Source organism: Vanellus vanellus (assembly GCF_965231255.1).
Source record: "Vanellus vanellus genome assembly, chromosome: 1".
Lineage (NCBI taxonomy): Eukaryota > Metazoa > Chordata > Aves > Charadriiformes > Charadriidae > Vanellus > Vanellus vanellus.
In genome coordinates this window covers 218,809,179-218,829,875 of record NC_138905.1, presented here as the reverse complement: position 1 = coordinate 218,829,875, position 20,697 = coordinate 218,809,179, and the positions used below count along the sequence as shown (strand labels likewise).

At 39.0% G+C, this 20,697-nt stretch overlaps 1 protein-coding gene across 1 annotated transcript in view; it reads right to left on the bottom strand.

The window, feature by feature from the left end:
• The window catches only part of RSF1 (remodeling and spacing factor 1), a 61,448-nt gene that overhangs the window by 17,732 nt on the left and 23,019 nt on the right, over positions 1–20,697 (bottom strand). The window contains exons 2-9 of the mRNA XM_082481031.1: positions 18,840–18,931; positions 14,431–14,523; positions 13,567–13,772; positions 11,379–11,536; positions 6,293–8,013; positions 3,607–3,804; positions 2,146–2,250; positions 424–503 (exon numbers count right to left, since the gene is read on the bottom strand). Coding sequence (XP_082337157.1) covers positions 424–503; positions 2,146–2,250; positions 3,607–3,804; positions 6,293–8,013; positions 11,379–11,536; positions 13,567–13,772; positions 14,431–14,523; positions 18,840–18,931 — 2,653 coding nt within the window. The remainder of the gene's footprint in view (positions 1–423; positions 504–2,145; positions 2,251–3,606; positions 3,805–6,292; positions 8,014–11,378; positions 11,537–13,566; positions 13,773–14,430; positions 14,524–18,839; positions 18,932–20,697) is intronic.

Here is a 20,697-nt window from a genome sequence, read left to right as displayed (position 1 = left end):
CAGAATCTAAAGCAACAAGACTCAAAACCCACATTAATGCGGATGACCTTTGTAACAAAGTCAGGACTTAACCTTGCTTACATCAGGAACTCTACGTGCGCATAACTAACACATGCAGCTGAACCAGTACTGAAAACCATTTCACTACTGGTATAGGAAAGCCAAATTTGTGTTCAGGCACCTTAATCAAAGTTTAATACAAATGTATTTGCTTATCTTTTCCAACTATTGGACTATTTCTACCTTCTTGCAAGCTCTGCCAGCACTGCACCAAAAATAATCAGTGGGAAGTCAAAACTGGTGTTACCAGTTCCCAGTCTCGTCGCTACTTTCCTCCCCAGTCCCCAGTTATTTTAATGCCTGTTCAGTTATTGCGACCCCTCTGCGTAGCACCTTGCTGTGAATGCAACCAAACAACAGTACCTGCGCTCCGCACGCTCCTTCTTTTTTAAGACAACATCCAGATCTTGTAATTGTTCTTCTAATTTCTCGCAGAGCAATTTCTAAGGGAACGAAACACAAAATTAGTTTCTTTCATAACCAACTATTTTCCTGTTGAACTAACGTTCAGACACTCCATTCACTATTTCTATATTTATCTGGAAGAAGGGCGAGTGCCTCGCTACACTGGAGGCTCCTCTTTCATGAAGAAGGCTTTACAACAGACTGTTTTTCCTAAAACACGTGCGCTTCACCATGAACTGCTGTAGAGATGCATCCTCCCAGTAACTGGCATTTACTGTAGGAAGCAAAGTGCCTAAAGCAAGTACTAAAGATGTTTAGAATAAACATACTTCTAAATTAGTACCACATTTCTGTTGGTATTTACAGCTTTGCCTCAGAGAAACCTGAGGATTTCATAGACATACATGATACACATACAGAAAGCTGAGTGCATGTACACACAGCGATTCCTATTTGTCCCTTATCTTAATCTTTGGAAAACACGTGAGTCTGTGGACACGGCGGTAAAAAGTAGAGATACACTTCAGCATCATTTTCTTACCAAAAGTTCCATATCTTAGAACACCACTTAATACTCAAGGAGCCATATGTAAAAATGACTTTTTTTATGGACAAACTGTGCCTTATTCCACGCTAACACCCTCATCGTGCTATTTCCAGGGATGATCTTCCCACTTTTACAAATCCGTCGTTTTTCATATTAAAAATCACTAAACAGCAACAGAGCAGGGAGACGCTCTAACTACAAGCTGCAATCCCAAACGGTGTAAAGAAAACATTCTTACATATTCAAAAAATACTCTTTACTTAAAAATACTCCTCAGAAAACAAGTAAAAACCAATGCTGAGTACAGCCGCAGCATGCCACGTCCAGCGTGGTGAGCTTTGTGCAGTGGAACAGCAATTCTTTTGGCAAAGAATTTTTCCAAAAGCAAGGAAGGGGTTTGGGATCAGGCAGATTATTCTGAAAACGTGCATAAATGGTTCTCCATTAATTTACGACGAACAGCATGACACACTCTTCAGGCTTATCCTCCCAAACACCGTCCCTGCAAAACTTGTTATTTTAGGTGTACATTAAATGAAACTGGACGTGTGTACTGTGGTTTGGGGTTGGTTTTGGCAGAAGCAGCTTCTGACCTTCAAAAAAGTGTTCATACTTGTCTATTACTTGCCAAGGACAACGCTGGCTTTCCCAGCGGAGGCAAACTATACCGCAAGACTCATTAGAAATAGCAGCTTTCTCTAACCAGCTTCTGAGCAAATGTCTCTGAAGAAGGAGCAGCACTTCAGAAACAGCTGCTTGCTTTGGCCACTGATCTATCCCTCCAGGATGATAACACGATTTTTCTTATGGGAAAAAATTAAGACATTGTATTTTTAACACTATGTTAGTCTTGAGGCAATTTAACCAAAGATGGGAGAAGCCCGGTGTGGTTGGAGATTCCCATGTACATGTCAGTCATTCATCACTAGCAGAAAAAAGCAAAGCAAAGGAAAAACCACCTCACAAAACTCAGTTTTACTAATGGCAAGAGGGAAGATTAGCATCCCTACGCTCCATCACAGTCTGTTTTTAAACAGAAAAATGATAAAAGAACCCGTTAAAACTCTCAACAAATCTCAACAATGGCAAAGAAAGCTGAAAAGGAGAACAGTGAATTCGAACAGGAAGCATACGTGCTGGCAAGGTGGGCAGAACCACTCTCCGTCGGGGATTATCATCAAAGGAGGGCGAAGGCAGGCGGTGTGGTATCCACTGTCACACGAGTCACACAACAAAATCTGTGCAAACAGAATGAATCATGAGTATGTTTTGGCATCCATAACACGGAACAAGCTCCAGAGCTATTTCCCCAGCCAACACAGAAGCACTTTATAAATACTTTGGACTGTGCCAAACCCCAAAAACCCCTGTATTACTTATCACTAGATGTTTCTAGGGCCAGGGGTGGTTTTTATGGGGAAGTTTATGTATCACAGTTTTCTATTTTAACACCAGTTTTCCTCTTATTTATGTGTTCTCAGGCACTTCATGCTACTGGACTCCGTAGATTGTGTGCCCATAGTGTGGAATTTGGTAATGCTTTCCAGATCCCGGACTAAGTGGAAAACTGCATCTGGACAAGTTGTGGTGTGAATTGTTTTCCCTGTACACTCACGTCTACACGAAGGAAACCTGGCCATTCTGTCAGTCGGGATGATTTTATGTCCCGGACAGTAGAGACAAAGCCTTGCAGACTCTTAGAGGTATACAGAACTATGCAACTATTAGAGTTCATACTTAGCTGTGTAAAGCTTGAGATATCCCTTTCCGTTAAAGCTGAGGAACAAAGCTGGCATAAGCTGTGTGAGCATCTATTGGAATATTTGTCTCCAACATCCTACATTTCAAACGTCATCTCAACTATGCTAAGATATCTGTCAGGCACCTGAGAGCACGCTTATTTTGTGGATTCATAACAGGACTGCACGTTATAACTTCCCAGCTAAACAGAGAAATTCATGACGATATCTACTGCTGATGAACCAGAACCATAAACATCAGAAATAGTGAAAGCTCACTTTGCGCTTTCTGTATGGGGTTTTGCTGTCCCCAGTCCTCAGGCTGATGTGCAGCTGTATCCAAGGTCTTTCTTAACATAGCTGTGACCATGTCACAAGACACTGGGTGTACACATTGCCCTGCTGGGTTGGTTTTTTAATGTTGTCTCCTCTGTACCCACTGAGATTGCAAGCACAATCTCAAAGCCTCACCCAGATTAATTCTCAATGGGCTGAATTGTGTTATATCTCATAAAAGATGACATTTCAGAGGCGGCAAACAGAAGAAATAACTTCCTTCCCTCCTTATTAAAGGTAAACTCATCTACTCCTACCTACAGCCAACTCAAAAGATGATGTGCCTTCAGATACCACCAAAGCCAATCCACCACATAGACTCATAGAATCATCGAGGTTGGAAGGGACCTTTAAGATCATCAAGTCCAACCATCAACCTAACACTGCCCAAACCACCAGTAAACCGTGTCCCTCAGCACCATGTCTACACGTCTTTTAAATACCTCCAGGGATGGCGACTCCACCACTGCCCTGGGCAATTGACACAACAGCCAAGAGAATCTTCCCCCAAAAGCCTACCAGCTCGGGGTGATTGGGAAGGCCACACTTCTTGCACGGCTCATCGTCATCAGCAGGTGCAGCTTCTTCTTCCTCCTCTTCTTCATCTTCCTCCTCATCATCAGAGTTTTTTTCACTCTCTGAGTCCTCGCTTTCTTCATTACTTGAGTATTTCCACCTGCCGCGTGTTCGCGTACCCGTCCACCGAACTTTGCTTCTCTACGAGACATACCATGTCAAAGAGAAAACACAAAGGAAGCTTACAGGGTTTCTTCCCAGACCTTAAAAAATAGGTTTCTCTACAGTGAAGTGACTCATTTCAATCAGAACAGTTGCAGAAAATTTACAACACAGCATTGCAACAAACAGATAATCTTTCAAAGAGCCTTAAAGCGCAACAGGATAGCAGAGGCACAAAACCTGCTATTTACCAGTGAAGAGAAATTTTCAAATACAATTTAAAAGTAGAAAGACAAATTTGTCACTCGGGCCCTATTTTCTGTTTTGACAAGGTAAACTTGCTCGCAAACATGGTAAATTCCACATTCAAACTTTCTGACTGATGATAACTTTCCTCAATCCAAAGAGAATCTTTTCTTCCCCAATACCCCATACAGTTTATGTCTCTTATTTCGCTTTAGGAAACACGTTTGCACTGTAACATGTATATTAACTGAAGTATTTCTGGTGCCGCCTTCTAAGATGGACATACTTTTCTGCTATAAAATCACTGCCCCTTTTAAGTGCATACCTTATATCTAGGTCATCTTTCACATTTATAGTTTTCTGTTATTTGTCTAAAGTCAAAACTGATTCATTTGATGCTTCCTTTTTGCTAATCAAAGGGGCATCTACCCCTTTGTATCGTATCTACTGCAGGAAAGCAACCACAGGTCTTACCCTGCATTTACTTGGACTTTCCACCTTTTATTTTACACAGCGCAAAATGACATCTCTTATTTTCTAGACGTGTTAAGTTTTCCTAGTAATTTGTTTTAAATATATTTTGAATGAAAACCAGATTTCCATTAAAATTCAGAATATTATTCTGTATTAGTTAAAACTACTTTCTACAACCAGGATATTTTATATTTAAAGCAACAGATGAAACAGAAGAAACTTTTCTTCCCATTAACTGACTTGTTTCTTACAGACATTCTCTCAACTCCTTCCCTCCCCAGACACTGAAAAAGGAAAATAACATTTCCAGCTTTTTCAACTTAAAACATTTTTCAATTTTGACTAAACTACTCATTGACCTGAATGAGCTGAATAAACTCAAAAGTACAAAATACTCTGATTCTCCTGCAGGACAAACTCGTACCAAAGCAGTATTTGTCATACTGGTAAAATTTTGTTTCAGGTTCTTAATAATTATTGCCAGCTCTTTACTGGTTTTACTGTTCACTAAACTTTAGTAGCAAATGTACTTTAAATCTATGATAGTATTAGTTTAAGTTTAGGCTTCATCATATGTCATCATCATTTCAAATCTATTTTTTAAAAAACCTTCTTTAAAAAAAAACCCATATATAAAAAATACCCTATTAAAGATTTGGGTATTTTTCATCTCAGTAAAATGACAGAAGCTTAATAGTTTCAAACTTCTTCCTCTATCATATTTATTTTAAAATCTCTCTAGAAAAGTAAGTATTTTTAGATCTCTGTATCTTTCAAAAAAAGAGATCAAGTTGAATCTCCTTTAACAACGGTACTTCAAAATTAAAACTACTTGTAGGACTTACAAACGCTATGGTTTCAATTTATTTTTTTAAACTAATATTTAAAATTAATCTTTGAAGTTTTTTTCCCATTATGTATATGAAAGAATTTTTGAGTATAAACATTATCATTGATTACAAAATCAGCTGTTCATTTTACGAAGGTTACTCAAATTTGCTAAATAAGTGAATGTCTTGGTAGAGCTACGTAAAAATATCAGTAAGAAAACGCGTAGCAGTGGAAATAATAATAGGATTTCAAGTTGATCTAAAAAGACTTTTTGTTCCTTGTTTCTCTTTTGTACTCCATATCCAGAAAAAAAAAAGGGAAGATAAATTAATAAAAAGTGTTTATATTTACATAGATTTAGAAGCAAACTACACATATGCATATTTAACTTTCTGTGTTAGATTCACCTGACATACTTTTAAGATCTATGCTGCATACGCTGAAGTTTATCGTGAAAAAGACAGCTCCACCCAAAGTAAAATTTCTATCCTGTGCATGATAAAAGCGGAATTATATCATGAACTCACCAAAACAATAACTTTTGCTTCACCTAGAAACAGAAGTCATAATATTTTTATTCTTCACAATTTTTTGGTTCCTTTGTGGCTTACGATCATCCTGACCAACCAGACACCAACAAATATCCACCTAGTAAATCCACAGGAGCTAGAAGTCTCCATGCAGCCACTCAGCCAGACTGACTCAGCTCTCATCATTTCATTCCTTAGAAGAATTCACTCTGCTTGACTTGGTCTACTTAGTTTAGGACAGATTTTATAAACCGGTAAGTCAACACTCTCTTAGGCCTTTTTTTTTTTTTTAGGATTTGTTGAGTCCACTAACTGGATGGCAAAGCCAGTTCCTTGCAAAAGCTGACCAAAGGAACAAAATCCTCAATATTCCTATGTAAGCGTACATTCTCCTTATAAATAAGACTGTGGGTACTCTTTATTCCTGGGTAATAAAACTGTATTACCTTGTTAACCTTAGAATTTGACTCCTTCTCTTGTTTTTTTGCATCTTCTTTTCGTTCCGGTTTTTGTGCTGCCGCAGGTTTCTCCTCTTCCTCTTCAGGTCGTTTTTTGTCAGGTTTCTGATCCCGAGTCTCCACAACTTTTGGAGTAGGCTTGGATATTCTTGGAGATCGCCTTAACGTGCGACCAATGCTGACCTCTTCTGGTGGTGCTTCTGTCTTTCTCTTCCGACTGGAGATCCTGATTGTTAATTTAATTCCTTCTTTCTGTCTTTCAGAAGTTATTTCTTTGTTATCTGTTGCACAGCTTTCTTCTTCAGAAACTAGCTTATATTTAAATTTGCTTTTAGGTAGTGGAGATTCCTTTTTACTCTCTGAGGAGTCCTCTAGATTAGAAGCATGGGCATCATCTAACGAATCTGGCTCTGCCTTGGCAGCTTCCGGCTCTTCCTCTTGTTTTTCAGGGCTGAGTTTTTCTTCTACTTTGCTCTCCTTGGGTAGAGCCGTTTTATTATCAGCACCCTCCTTTTCCGAAACAGGTTTCTCTAAAGTCACGGGAGAAGTAGATGGAGGGGGCGTCTCAGCAGCTTTTGGAGAATCAGGTTTCTCCTCAGACTCACCTTTACTTTTCGAAGTCTCTTCATCAGACGGTGCAAGCTTGGGCAGTTCTGCAGGAACAGACGCGTTTGTGGACTTCTCCGGCTTCTCTAAACATTCTTTGGGTGGCGGTAGTCTGTCCTTTTTGATTTTCATGGCTTGCGTCTCTTCGGTTGTTTTGGCACAGTCCTCAGAGTTCGAAGACTCTTCTGCTACCATTTCAGTAGTCGTGCTGTCGAGGGACTCTTTTTCCACAGGACTAGATTCCTCCTTTAAAGGCACTTTCTGATTAGAAACCTCAGAGACCACAGCCCCTATCTCTTTCACCACAGTTACTGCATTTTTCTCAACCTCACACGCTTTTATAATTTTACTAACAGAGTCTGATACCTTTTCCCCACTTTTTCCATTTTTCTCTTTTAACGAGCTGCTGTCTTCCTTTGTGCTAGCGGAGTGTTCTGACTTATTATTTTGTATGACACTTGGGGTTATTTTTTCACAGCTAACCTCTCCATTTACTAGCACTTTCCCATCAGGACACAAAGCAGTAATTGTAGGGACTCTCTTAAAAGCTTCTTCTTCTGGTTTCCCTTCTTCCTTCAAGACATCCTTTGTTGGAGTAACACATTTACACAGGGGCCCCTTTATTGGACTGTCATAGTCATCCGTCAGCTTGATCTCCCGCTTTTTAAGCGGTATTTTTGCCTGCTGATCATTTTTAAGTTTCTCACTTTCTTCCACGGATTTCTCCACAATTTCTTGGGGAGTTTTGACATTAACACAAAATTCTAACCTCTCTGGCTCATGAACTGCTATTTTGTCCGTACAACTTTTTACTTCTTTTAAGTCTTTTGGTTCTACTTTGTTTTCCTTCACTTCTACTTTAACAGGCTTGACATTTTCTTTAAAGGAGTCACTTTCTTCTTTGACAGTTTGCTTTTCTTCATTGTATTCTGGAGGTTTCTCTAATTTTACTATTACTGGCAATTTTATAATTTCTTTTTCTTCCACTTTCTCAATTTTCAGTGTATTTTCATCTTCTTTGACCTCAGGAAGAGGAAGGCTTTCCGATTCCATTGACTGTTCCTCCGCCTCCTCTTTTTCTTCTTTGATTTTTACTTGATTTTCTGTTGACAGAGAAAAACAGCCATGAAACAACCAGGGGACCTACAGGATTACAAAGAGCATCCATCAAAACAAAGATCTATCTGAAAAACACAACAACCCGAAGTTCCCCAGAGGTGAGTCTTCTCTCATGGGATTATTAGGAGTCTGACTTATCTAATACTGTCATTTAACAAGTGGGTTCCCAATTTTTAGCTATAGAATCACAGTTCAGTTTAATTATATACCAAGATAAACCTAAACTTCCAAAACTAGCAGCAGAATTCTAGATTTATCCTTCTTTATAGAGACATCTCACCCCTTCTTTAGTAGTACCACAGTACTTTCAGAGGACACATAAAGCCTAAGTAGTGGGCACACAAAGCATCAACATGAAGTCTCACTTGAGTTTCTGAATTATTTCACAAACCAGAACATGGTGTAAGATTCCGTGGTTTTCAAGTGAAATTCCACATAGAAATCAGTCCCCTGTTTGTACACATTTTTATTTCAAGAAATATTTAACTATTATTTTTCAACAGTTCAGAGAAAAGAGAAGATATTCAACGTTACAGCTTATGGCAAAATTCATCTAGAGTCTCTGGGCAATGACTACATCTCCTACGTACTATCAAAACACAAATAACAGACAATATTCTACATTCACTTCATCTGCCGTTTCTAAAATGAGCACAGTGAGTAGTAGCATATCCCAGAAAAATCTGCAGAGCCTAAAGAATTAGGTTATGCCTACTTGGCTAAGTCAGTTTAAATTGTTAGGGCTTAAAGTACAGTTCCAGCATTCAGAAGAAACCATACAACTATTTTGTTACTATGTACTTAAGCCCATTATTTGTCATTGCCGTGGCCTCTTAATGCCTCTTTTTTTTTTTCATTTACCATACTTTTTGAGTCAGCCAGTGATAGAACTCATTAGAAAAAAAGCAAATATAATAGCACTACATAGACCACAACAGCATCTTCTGCCATCTGAAGATGTCATTTCAAGGGTGCCAAAACTCCAGACAAAAAGATGATTTTTTTTTCTTCTACCTCACCCCTCTCCCTCCCCACTAGCGTAATTCTTTTGCAAGACGAGAGATTCCCAAAGTGGTTAGAAATATACAGGGGAAAGTACGTGACAGCTAACTCAGTTGCATTAAAGAAAATAACCATTTTAGAAACTAAAAGAGCGGCGAGGAAGAATTCATAGATTTTATAACATTTTCAAATACAAAACAGGTGTCCAAATAAGTCTCAGCAATTAGTACAGCAGTGAGAGATGCATCTCTAAGGCACTGGAAGCGATAACATTTTGAAGGCTCATGGCTGATTTTTTCCCCTTCGCAGAAGTGGTCCCACTCTGAGCCCTTTAAGAAAAGCTGCCTCTTTCAAGACATTTGCCTGTACAGTGAGAATGAGATATTTTTACTATGTCCATTTTCTTCCACCCTCCCTTCATTTCTTTCTGTTCAACTTTGTTCAACCACTTCTTCTCATCACCTACTTACTGCTTTCTCCCAAACTTCTAACGTCAAAGATCCCCAGAATCCCCAAGCTTCTCTATACTGAAAAACAGCAGTTGTTCCATAGTTTAACTCCCCAAACTCGTAAAGCATTTCATATATACAAAATTACTTAATCGATGCACAAGTTGCCTTAACAATATTCAAGTCAATCAACCAGGCTAGTAAAAAACCCCATAAGCATTGGTTCAGTTTACCTTATTTTTGTATGAACTTATTTAATGCTGGTTGGGAAGTGGCCAAAGCAAACAGGTATCAGGTCTTCCAATATGTTTTCACTGTACCTTAGAAGGGCTTTGAGGGCAGTCCTTGGACTAATAGGGAGAAATACTAAAGCTTCTGAACTGAAAGGCTCTAAGTAGTGCTCTGTGAAGCCACTGACTGCACTTAAATCACTGCACATGTAAATAATTTATTATTCATTACATGGAACTAGTGCCTCGGAGTGATTTTGCATCAATACACAGCCTAACGCAAGGACTGACCCGGGCGAGTGTGCCATAGGATTTGGGGACTTATCTACAGTGGGGACATTTATTAATATGTTTTCAAATGGCTCTTCCTGAATTCAATATAAACTAAAATCGTATCTGAAGCAGAGATCTCGGTTAGATGATTTAAGCTGGCTTGACCAATTTCTAGCAATAAAAAGGCAAGATCAGTACTTCGAATAAATTCTGCAGCGTCAGTAACCACGCAGGTTATGTTGTCACTTATCTGCACAGTTAGAAATTGGAAATGCCTTAGACTGAAAGACAATTCTGCTGGTGTTCATCACAATTTACTGCAATTTCTCCAGTAGTCCTTTAATGCTTCCACAACAACTCAAATTTTATCTAAACGTTTTATTTATTTCTTCTGTTCTACACTGTTTGCTGCAAAGAATGAGAAGAAATTCTCTTTGATACTCAGAACCAAGACAGGCTGTGGTTAATTCCATATATGGAATTAACTTAAAGAGATTTGGAGAAACACATACTAACACAGTGGAATCCTTAAATCTTATTTCTGACTGTGAAAATCTTTTCTTGTATTTTAACAAAATGATAATACCAGGTAGTAACTGGGGTAAAATTACTCGGGAGAGCAAGCTTTTAGCTTTTCCTATCCTAAAAAAGATCAGATTCTTATAACACAAAATACTTCAGGCTAACTGATACTGATACTTAGTAAAACCAATGCACAAACCAACAAGTCCGGGAAGTTGTTAAATATGTGCAATGACATGATAATAAGGAAGGAAAAAAGGTTCTTTGTTAATAAGAACAGCAGAGGCAGCTAAGAACTACTTCACTTCTAAAATATTTTAGTATTTTAAATTGTTTTAACTTAAGCTCATGTCTTCTTGAAAAATCACGTGGATTATGACACATTTGAGGAAGCAACCTGTATTTTTTGATTCAAACTCAAAAGCAAAAATAAACAACACCCCCAATACTGTATTGATTTCAATCATGGCATTGCACAAACAGATTTTTTTCTTTTTAAAATTTTAATGTCACTAGAACAGGAAAAGTTTGGCAACAGTTCAACACTCCACAAAGACATACAATAATGACTATTTACAATATTATACAAAATGTACAGCAAAAATAAAATTACTTAGAAAACAATTTATACACAGCTGTCTTCTTATAGATACTCTTGAGCCTATATGTGCACTAGAAAACCTCCAGTAAAATTTATAATTTCAAAGTATTCGATATTTACTTGATTTACTTTGAACAGAAATATTTTTGTGGTGGTTTTTTTTTTTTTTTTTTAAAAAAGTCCTAATCTAACACAGTAACTTTTCATGAAGTTGAAAATTCTAACATTCCCACAGCACAACATTTAAAATTTGAGAAAAGAAGGCAGAAAACCTTGTGTAGATGCTTCTTCACTCTTTTTGGTGTCTTCATCTTCTATGCTTGGGCTTTCACGCGATGAATTCTCCTGCTGAGAATTGTTGGTTTTCAACAGGGCAGGATCAATTTGTGCTTTCAAGAGCTCAAGGGTCTCGGCGAGCTCATTGCGGTTTCTAGATGACAGAAGAAAAAACATAGTGTCTGATAAGCCACTTACCCCAAAGGGATTCATAAAAAATAAACAAACACCATCTGCTTCAATGAACGCTGCCCTGAAAATGTTATATACAAGCACAGTGAAATGCCTGTCCCACCAGAGTGGCTGCAACTTCGCCGTCAGAAACCTTCCAATTTACCCACACCAAAATCAAATCACTTTTTTGAAAGGATCTTATCTATCTCAATTCAAGTCCTGTTGGGTCTGGATCCAAGCTGCTACTATTATTCTTTTGTTTATTATCCTCTTACCGATCCTCAGTGATTTTTGTTCACAATTTTTTTGTCCCAGCAGAGAGGAAGTTGTAGTTTTCTGCTCATGCACCAAAGGAGCAACCACATCATTCAAGAAAAATTTTCAAAAGCAATTAAGTCATTTAGATACTTTCTGCAAGTACCCATCCTAAGCACATGTAGCAAACAATAGAGAGTTGTCTAGAAAACTCCAGCTACTTGAGTTATGATAGTGAGAAGACGTTCGTGCCTCTCTAGATGTGTGAATCTGAGTGCACTGCAACTCCGTATTTAAACTGGAAATCTAACTATAAAAACAAACACCTTAATGTATAATGAATTTGGGCGATGATTAAACAGAGTCATAGTTTTCGTAACAGACTAGAATAATAAGGCGCTCACATTTCTCTTTTCAAGTCACCGTTCAGCAATTTGTTTGGCCCAAGTTGACAGAAAAAAGCAAAGCCTGGAAGTGCAAAAACCCTGAGATGTGGAATCTCACGGGTTTAAAACCATTTCAGATTTTACAATGCAGTACTGTGTTTTTCTGCTGTGAGTGTGGAGTGGACTGTCAGAACTTTCCCAGCAGAACCTTGATTCCTTCCGCTTTTGGCATTGATCTCTGGAGTCTATAATGCACGGAGAGAGATAAACACCGTTCAGCTCTTGATCAGTTTGTTTAGATACATTTACTTTATTCACCCACAACAGCTGTCTAAATTTCACTGGTGGTAGTGCTTATCATTTTATGGCCCATCGATAGAGGTTTAAACCATTTTTTATGAGTCTCTTAGTTACTAAAGTTATGGATATGTAGATAAGCTGCAGATGTAAAAATTTAAATTTACAAACAGAAAAAACCAAAACATAATTTGACTTTTTCTTAGATCTATTTTTAGATCTCTATGTGCTTTTTAAGTCAGAGTTGATTCTGCTGAGTCCAGTTTAAAATCCACTTGGAACTAATCAAATTTTTAAAAAAGACGTTTACATGGAGATAAACTAAAAATGGATAACTGGTAGATAGGAAAAAAAAATTCAAACTAATTCTCCTTCCAGTAAGAAAGATCCCATATACTTTGCATAGAGTAGGACAGTGAAAAACAAAACATATAACAAGAATCACAAGTCCCCCTAAATCTGAAGCTAAAATATCGTTAAAATATTAACAGACCAATCTGCAGCAACTGACACCCAGAGGCACTGAGCCACGTACATGTCAGTCTGCATCAACGTCACGTACCTCACCTTTAGTGACCTGTGAGCCAAATTCTACTCCAGAAGATTTTTCGTGCCTATTTGTATTGTCAACAGTTATGCAGTCCCATGAAGTTAAAATTGCAATGTAATTCCCCCCAAAACAAAACTGGGCACTTGTAATTGTCTTAATAGAGCAGAAGTTAAAGAAACAAGAGTCCTCCTCCGTTGCCTGAGGCTTTTAGCTGGCCAGTGAGCCATACGGAGCCGTCATCCTCAAGAGTCTTCTCTTGGTACCCCGTCCATTGTAGCTTGACTAAGCAGAAAACAAATTGCACGTTGGCTATTACCAACAAAGCAGTGAGTTATTTCTGTACATGTTTTTTCACTAAAACACACATGAAGGCAGAAAGTCCCACTGTCACGAATCCTACTCCGTGAGAAATGGAGGTTTATTGAAATAGATTTCTGAACCCCAATTACAAATAGAAAAAAACCCTACAAAACAAGAAAAAAAAACCCAAAGAAAATAAAAAAAAAAAAAGAAAAGGAATACCTAACAATGCACTTCCACGTGGATCCATCCTGGTCATCCTGTTCTTCTATGTACATCCTGACATTATGCTCTTGATCCAGCTGATACCAATACATCAGGCCATCCTTGTCTCGACCGATGGGCTGAAGACGCATGGCATCGGCGTCCTCCTCGTTAATTATATTCTTAAACTTTAGATTGTCATCAAACTGACATTCACAGAGATACTGAAAAAGTGAGAAAGTAGAAAGGCTGTTAAAATATCAAAATATAAACAGAAATAAGAAAATCAGCTCATTTCCTTTCAGTGCAATTTGGAAGTTCTTTTTAGATCTGTGAGTTAACTAGAGCTACCGTTTTTTTTTTTCCGGATCTTGTTGTTTTTATATAAGAGACAATTTTTTATTTGGGTTGGTTTTTTTTTGTTCTCCTGGCCAGCTTTGAAAGTTTGGTTTGTTTTTTTTTCATAGCACAACGATCTCTTTTACAGTAAAACACATACATAACTTGGAACCAACTCTGAAAGTTTTCTCAGGACTTGAAAGGTGCCATCTTTGTCTTCGGAATTCAGATAAGCTTCTCTAATTGCAAGCTAAGAAACATTTTGAAAAGTGTACTGCACAGGCAAATAGCTACTGACCAAACAGTAAGTACAAAACAGTTTTCAAAGTTTCATACAACGTATGAAAAATATGCAAAGTCTTAACATCCAGTTTGGGCCCAGCCATGAGCACCACACCTGTTACCAGATCAGCTCCTCATTTGATACATCTACTTATGGTTCAGTCAAGCTAAAATTTGCAAGATGTTGAAGTGGGTGGGAAAGCAGAATCTCCAAGCAAGTGAGGAAAAACTCATTTAGAAACTTCGCTGATGAATGTGTACCTTCAGAATCCCCAGTTTGCATTCAACACTCATTTCTAGGTATCCTTTTTTTTCCATCTCCCAAGCCCAAGTGCTGTTGAATTCTTGGCATATCTGTCACAAACAAAATAAGATTGCTCAGGTTAGCGGATAAAAGAAACTTTAAGCTTTTATATTAATAATACTTTACTGCAGTAGCAATTATTTGTGATGTCTTCAGGAGTGTGAGTCAGAAAGCCTCACACACACGAACAAAAAAAACGCAACCCCAACCGGTGTAGGTTGGGAAGTGCTGGCAAATCTCCATGGAAGAGTACAGATCATCAAGGTTCTGGTCACCACCAACTTCTCTAAACATCTTAAACTCCGAACTGGGAAGGCATCCTTGCCTTTGCTGTGTAAAATCTCCCAATTTTCTATTTCTGACTTATCTATTTAGAATATAAATTCTCTTGAGCAGATGTGATTTCTTATTATGTGTCTTTACAGCACTTAGCACGTAAGCTGCCAAGCTCTCTTGGGGCCATTATGTCCTACAACTGCACTGCAGATAACAAATGCAACTGATATTCACTCCACGCTGCAGAATTATTATTCTTTAGAAAACACTAAATATCTTGGGCCTCAAGCCATTTGATAACTATTTTTAAATATTCTAAGTAGAGCCAATTTCAATTTACTTAAAGCAAATAAATTCAATGACAGCAATATGGGGGGAAAAAAAACAACACACAAAAATGCGGCAGTAGAGGATAAATAGATGGAATCAGCAGGAGCTCCAATAATAACGATGGAGAAGGAATTCCCTCTCCTCCTAAACAATTCAGACATGCTTAAGACTACTCTCCTGAACAGAGAAGAGCTGCTTATCAATTGAGGACACATAGTGGGATCTCCAATCAGTGAGGCTATTCTAGTGGAAATGCTCATTAAAAGGAGGCGAAAGCTAATCACAGCTCCAGTTCCAGTCAAGATTATCTTGAAGTGCCAGTGTTGAATCACGACTGCCCAAATTAGCATGTGAGGTACCGCTGCCCTTCCATCTGCAAGGAGGCAAAGCCCTGCCGCATGGACTCCATCAAACAGCGTAGTCTCCCAATCACCATATTATTCTTCAACACAAGATACGGTCACTAAACTACTTAAAAACTTGTAAATCACATCTGAAAGCAGCTTTCTCTGGAAACAGCAGCAAAAATAACCCTACATTTCACCCACCAGAAGTACAGATCAGCTGATTTGTGTTGTAAAACTCCATGTGGGCTACAACCAAGAAAGGTGCCGCTACCCGTCCCCATGGCCGTGCCACCTACCCTCCACTATCCCCAGTACTGACACTGGTTCTGAAGTTCCCCAAGGGTACACCTGCTATTACATGGGCTCAGCCACACCATAAATCACACTCTGACTTTACACTACGACCTGCAGAGGACAGTGGAGAGAGCACTCTCTGGTGACAACGAATCCTGCTGGAAAGCAGTTCTCCCTGCTCCGAGGTTAAGGAATGTTACGCGGGTACTTCTCTGACACAAAGCCAAAGCTCACAGCGAGGGACTACTGCTCTGCGCTCACAAAACAAGGTTACTCTGCTTTCTTTCTCATTTTCAATGATGTAATGTGAAGAGCGCTGGGAAACTGAATATCAAAACCCTCGCTGAGGGCATGTGCCAGTCGCTGTTCATTACTTACTCATTAAGTATGAAAGCAATGATGAGAAGTGTATGATTGTCAAAGCAACAGCTCAGAGACATCAGAGCTGATGAAGCATCTGTTCAAACCGAAATGACTACATTTTGATAATTAAAAACCAGATGATCGTGCTTTCTCCTGACAAGTACTGTCACAACCCTGAACTGCAGCTCTCATTGATTCAGGCTTTGCTGAAATGTTAGTCTCTGCCGTTCATCGTGAGGGATGTTTCACACTGACCAAAAACCCACTGCTTGCAGGAGCAGCTGGCTTCTGCATGCGGAAGACTAGTCAGCACTTTCCCGCCCTGCAAAAGAGACGCTGAAATATATCTCTCTCAAACATTTCCAAGGCAGCTACGAGGGCATCTGGAACTTACTATTACCATAGAATCATAGAATGGTTTAGGTTGGAAAAGACCTTGAAGATCATCGAGTTCCAACCCCCCTGCCATGGGCAGGGACACCTCCCACCAGACCAGGTTGCTCCAAGCCCTGTCCAACCTGGCCTTGAACACCTCCAGGGATGGGGCAGCCACAGCTTCTCTGGGCATTTTGTCAGGAGACAGTGCAGCCTGAATTAATTCAGCTATGCGTTTTCCAATAAAACAGCTAAGCTGGGCAGTTCTTCTTAGTTGTTAAAATGTTTAGGACAAGCTATTTCTTTAACTCGATGTACATTATTTGCACAGAGGAGAAAACTCAAGATTCCTGGAGCCCTATAGCCATTTTCTTCCAAAAAAGACTACTGTGTATGCTGGTGAGCCAACTTGGGTGGTTGACCATCAGAAGAGGGAAGGGAAAGAACTCTCAACTGCCACATTCACTTCCTATCCCAAAACATATTCATCTGTCAGAATACCAACCACAGCTTAAAGACAAATTTTTATGATGCTCTTTATGAGCGTGGCAGTCAAATAAACCGTAACTTATAAACAGCTGGTATATAAACAAAACATTAATAATATATACATGCATAAATATTAAAAGCATGTAAGTTTGAATGTCCTCCATTTAAAGTTTTGTCCTAAATAAGCAAAGAAAATGGTGGCATCTAGAATGGATCAAACCCTGTTTTATCAAAGCAACACATTAGTAGCTTCTAACAACGGAAAACCAGGTCAACATTGCCTCTTAGAGTATGTCAACAATACATCGAACACCACCGCAGGCATCTTGGAAGAATGGTCTCAATGGTTCCACACCTTTTCAGTTTTTCCTGGCTTTCGCAGCATTTCCCAAAACCCTTCGTTGTTTTTCTAAATTAATTATACCCCTTTGAAACTGGGACAGTATTAGCATACCTCTTTAGTTAGTTATATTCAAATTCCTTTGTTCTTCAAGGTTCCTTTGAACCACTGGCTAGAATAAGCTTCAAGTCAGCTCTGGAGACTGTTAAGTGAAGTAGAATTTATTACCGCTTACTTGGTCTTAGCAGGAGTGCGTGGGAGGGTTTCCTTACCACTTTCCCACCCTTTCAATGCCTGCTGAAAGAAGATTTTCCAAACTACTCCCTCATAAACTTGTTTTCTCCCTCTGCTTTCTGCTTACCACACAAGAGACAAGTGGCTTCAGTGGGGTACATAAGTTTGCTACTCAGAGTTGGGTTTCCTCAGCTTGCTGCAATGGCTTTTCGGTATATTAAGGAATTTAACACAATTCAGTAACCACAGTACTCGGTAATATACACAGTACACAACTTACATAAATTATTACATTATTATTTTACAGCATCATCATAAATACAGCTGGTTAAGAGGTTAGATTTAACCTAAAGCCCTTCAGCAGGTTATTTCCCAACATACTCCCAGTCCTAAAAACATCCTCATCATAAGACTACACAAACCTCAAGACAAATCCCTGTCTCTGTAAAGCTTATAGACAGCACTTGAGGGGGCAAACTGCAACTGGATTGGCCAAGTGCCATTAATTGTATCGTTGCTATTACCATAATGCTGTTGTTTCTAAGTAAGATGCGATCATGGCTGCACAGACAATACCAAGACTACATTTCTGTGGATTAAAAGGCACATGGAACATATCCAGAGGGGAAACGGTAACCTATTAATTTTGAATATGTGCATATTTTTATTTTTGGAAGCAGTGCAAATTCTTTAAACTGAAAAATATTTGCATATAAGGTGCCGACAATGGCATAACCACAATTAAAATACCAATATAGAATTATTTAAAACAACGGGATGCTCTATTTTTACTGATGCATAACTACTTTTTCATCTTAGCTTTGCCATTCTGAGCATGCAGACACAGATCGCTGCAATACTTTCATTTATTAACACATACTACAAGAACTCTGTATGGTTAGTCCCTGTATGAATACCAACCAAATCACGTTAATTAAATCATATCCAGACAATTGATATACAAATGAAATGTTACTGTGGAAATCTCTCTGCTCAATTTAGCCTGTTTGCGGGCTACTAAATCTCCTTCTTTATTTAGGGTCTTTATGCTCAAAAAAGTATTTTGCCACCAGGTATGAAGGTGTACACTCTTTTACATGCAGTACATATTGTCTGTTTTCAGAGATTTTTTTTACCCGAGCCTTGGCAGACTGACAGTTACGCTGGGACCTTACACAACTGAAGTCTGGGCATGCACGTCGATGTTGGCCGCAACGCCGCCCAAGGCTCGCTATAATTCATACCAGGGACCACTGACACAACAGCTCATCATAACCATATTCCAGCACTGCAGAATAATACAACGCGTATATTGTACCTTGATCAAATATTTTTCCCATCTGTCTGCTGTGACAGACTTCCCAATCTTTCTCATCAGTTTCAAGTGAAGCTCCACCAATTCTTTTGGAACTGCAGTATCGAGAGAGGGAGAGAGAAAGAAAAAAAAAAAAGTTATGAAGTCTGGTGCAAATATACTTCAATGCTAAACACTGATAACACTGAAACACTGTGATAAATTGAGAAATTTTATTAAAACATAGTAACTCAAAGCCTGGTGAAGAGCAGCCCCGCAACTGAGAGAAGGAAGAAGGTTAATTTAATCGCATGGGTCTTTTTGTTTAGATTTACATTTATGGTGATCATTGATTGCCCTTCCTGTGCCCTTCCTTAAACTCAAGGCAACAGACCCCAGTGATAAACATGTAAAAGTTTTGGTGGTGTTAAAACAACAACTGGACAGGAACTACGCCAGTCCAACACCTACAGAAATACCACCGCGATCAGCACACCTGCAGCTGCCTCCACAAACCCCAAAGCCATCCTCTGCACCGTGTCTGGAATATCGCTGAATCCAAACTATTTTTGGCTGGGTGCATGGTATGGGAGAAATGTTCCAGAAACTTTGTCCTCACAGATGTAGCTTTGCCATATACTTACTCTCTTTTGTAGTGGAGGGACAGAGAGGGACTCGAGATCTGGGCCTTGAGGGACAGAGGCCAGTACAGCTGCACCCGTGCCATCATAGAATTAAAGTTTTCCAAACAAATTTTACTTATTTCTCAGCATACACTCCTCAGATACAACTTCAAGATCTCGTCTTAGTTCACGTCTGTGATTTATAAATCAATCTGGCACCACCAAGTGGCAAATTTGCAGAACATCAATTTTATAAGCTAAAGAGTAGTGTAACGTTCTAAAAATATGTAACTGATAGTTATTAATGCAACTCTACATGCTCAGTGACATGAGCTGCTGTATTTTAAGTTTTTCTCAACAAATTACAAAAAGATGAACTTTTCAAGTATTTTGATTTCTATACTCTTTGCATACAATTTTATTTTCTGAAAGCATTTTCATTACTCTATGCACACACGCTTTAAAGGTTTAAAACCCAAGAACGTTTATGATCATAATTTATAACTACGGTTTTCGTGCTGGTCCAGTAGCATTACTTGGCACAGGATAAACAGCTGGGACACCAAATGTGTTTGCTCTAAACTGGACATTACTGAGACGCTATTTCTTTATACAACATTCTAGTATCTGTGTGAATCTTTTCAGTATTTAACTTGAATTCACCTGATAATTGTCTTTCAATCACCTGCCTCTATTTTCGGGTGAACACAGTGAGCTGGTAGAGCATCAGTTTGATGAAAATGTTTGGGTCATTTCAGAATGTCCTGGTTTGAGGTAAGATAGAACCAATTTTCTGTTCGGTAATTTTACTTTGCAGCTAAGCCTCTTCTAACTAACGGAACTCTCTGAAATTAATGGCGTATTTTTAAGACTAGTCTGCTCCCAGAGTGATAAGACCTGATTATTTGTAGTTGATGCCAAAGAATGCTACACAGAGAGGCTCCTGCTTATACATATTGCTCTAACACCCAAGGGCAGCTAACTCTGTTATTCCACGCCATTGGAGGGTCAGAAGTGGAAACGCGTAGAGGGGTCCCACCTACAGGGAGGAGTGGACAGGACAGGTGACCCAAAACTGACCAACAGAGTATTCCATCCCATCTGCCCCATGCTCAGTATAAAAGCTGAGGGATCAAAAGGTCAGTCCTCTTTCTTCAATGGCCAACGTCTGAGGAGGACTCTGTTCGCCTGCCTTTGATCCCATTCCTGAATCCAGATCAGGAATCCAGTTCCCATCCATCACTGAGTCCAGCCTGGGA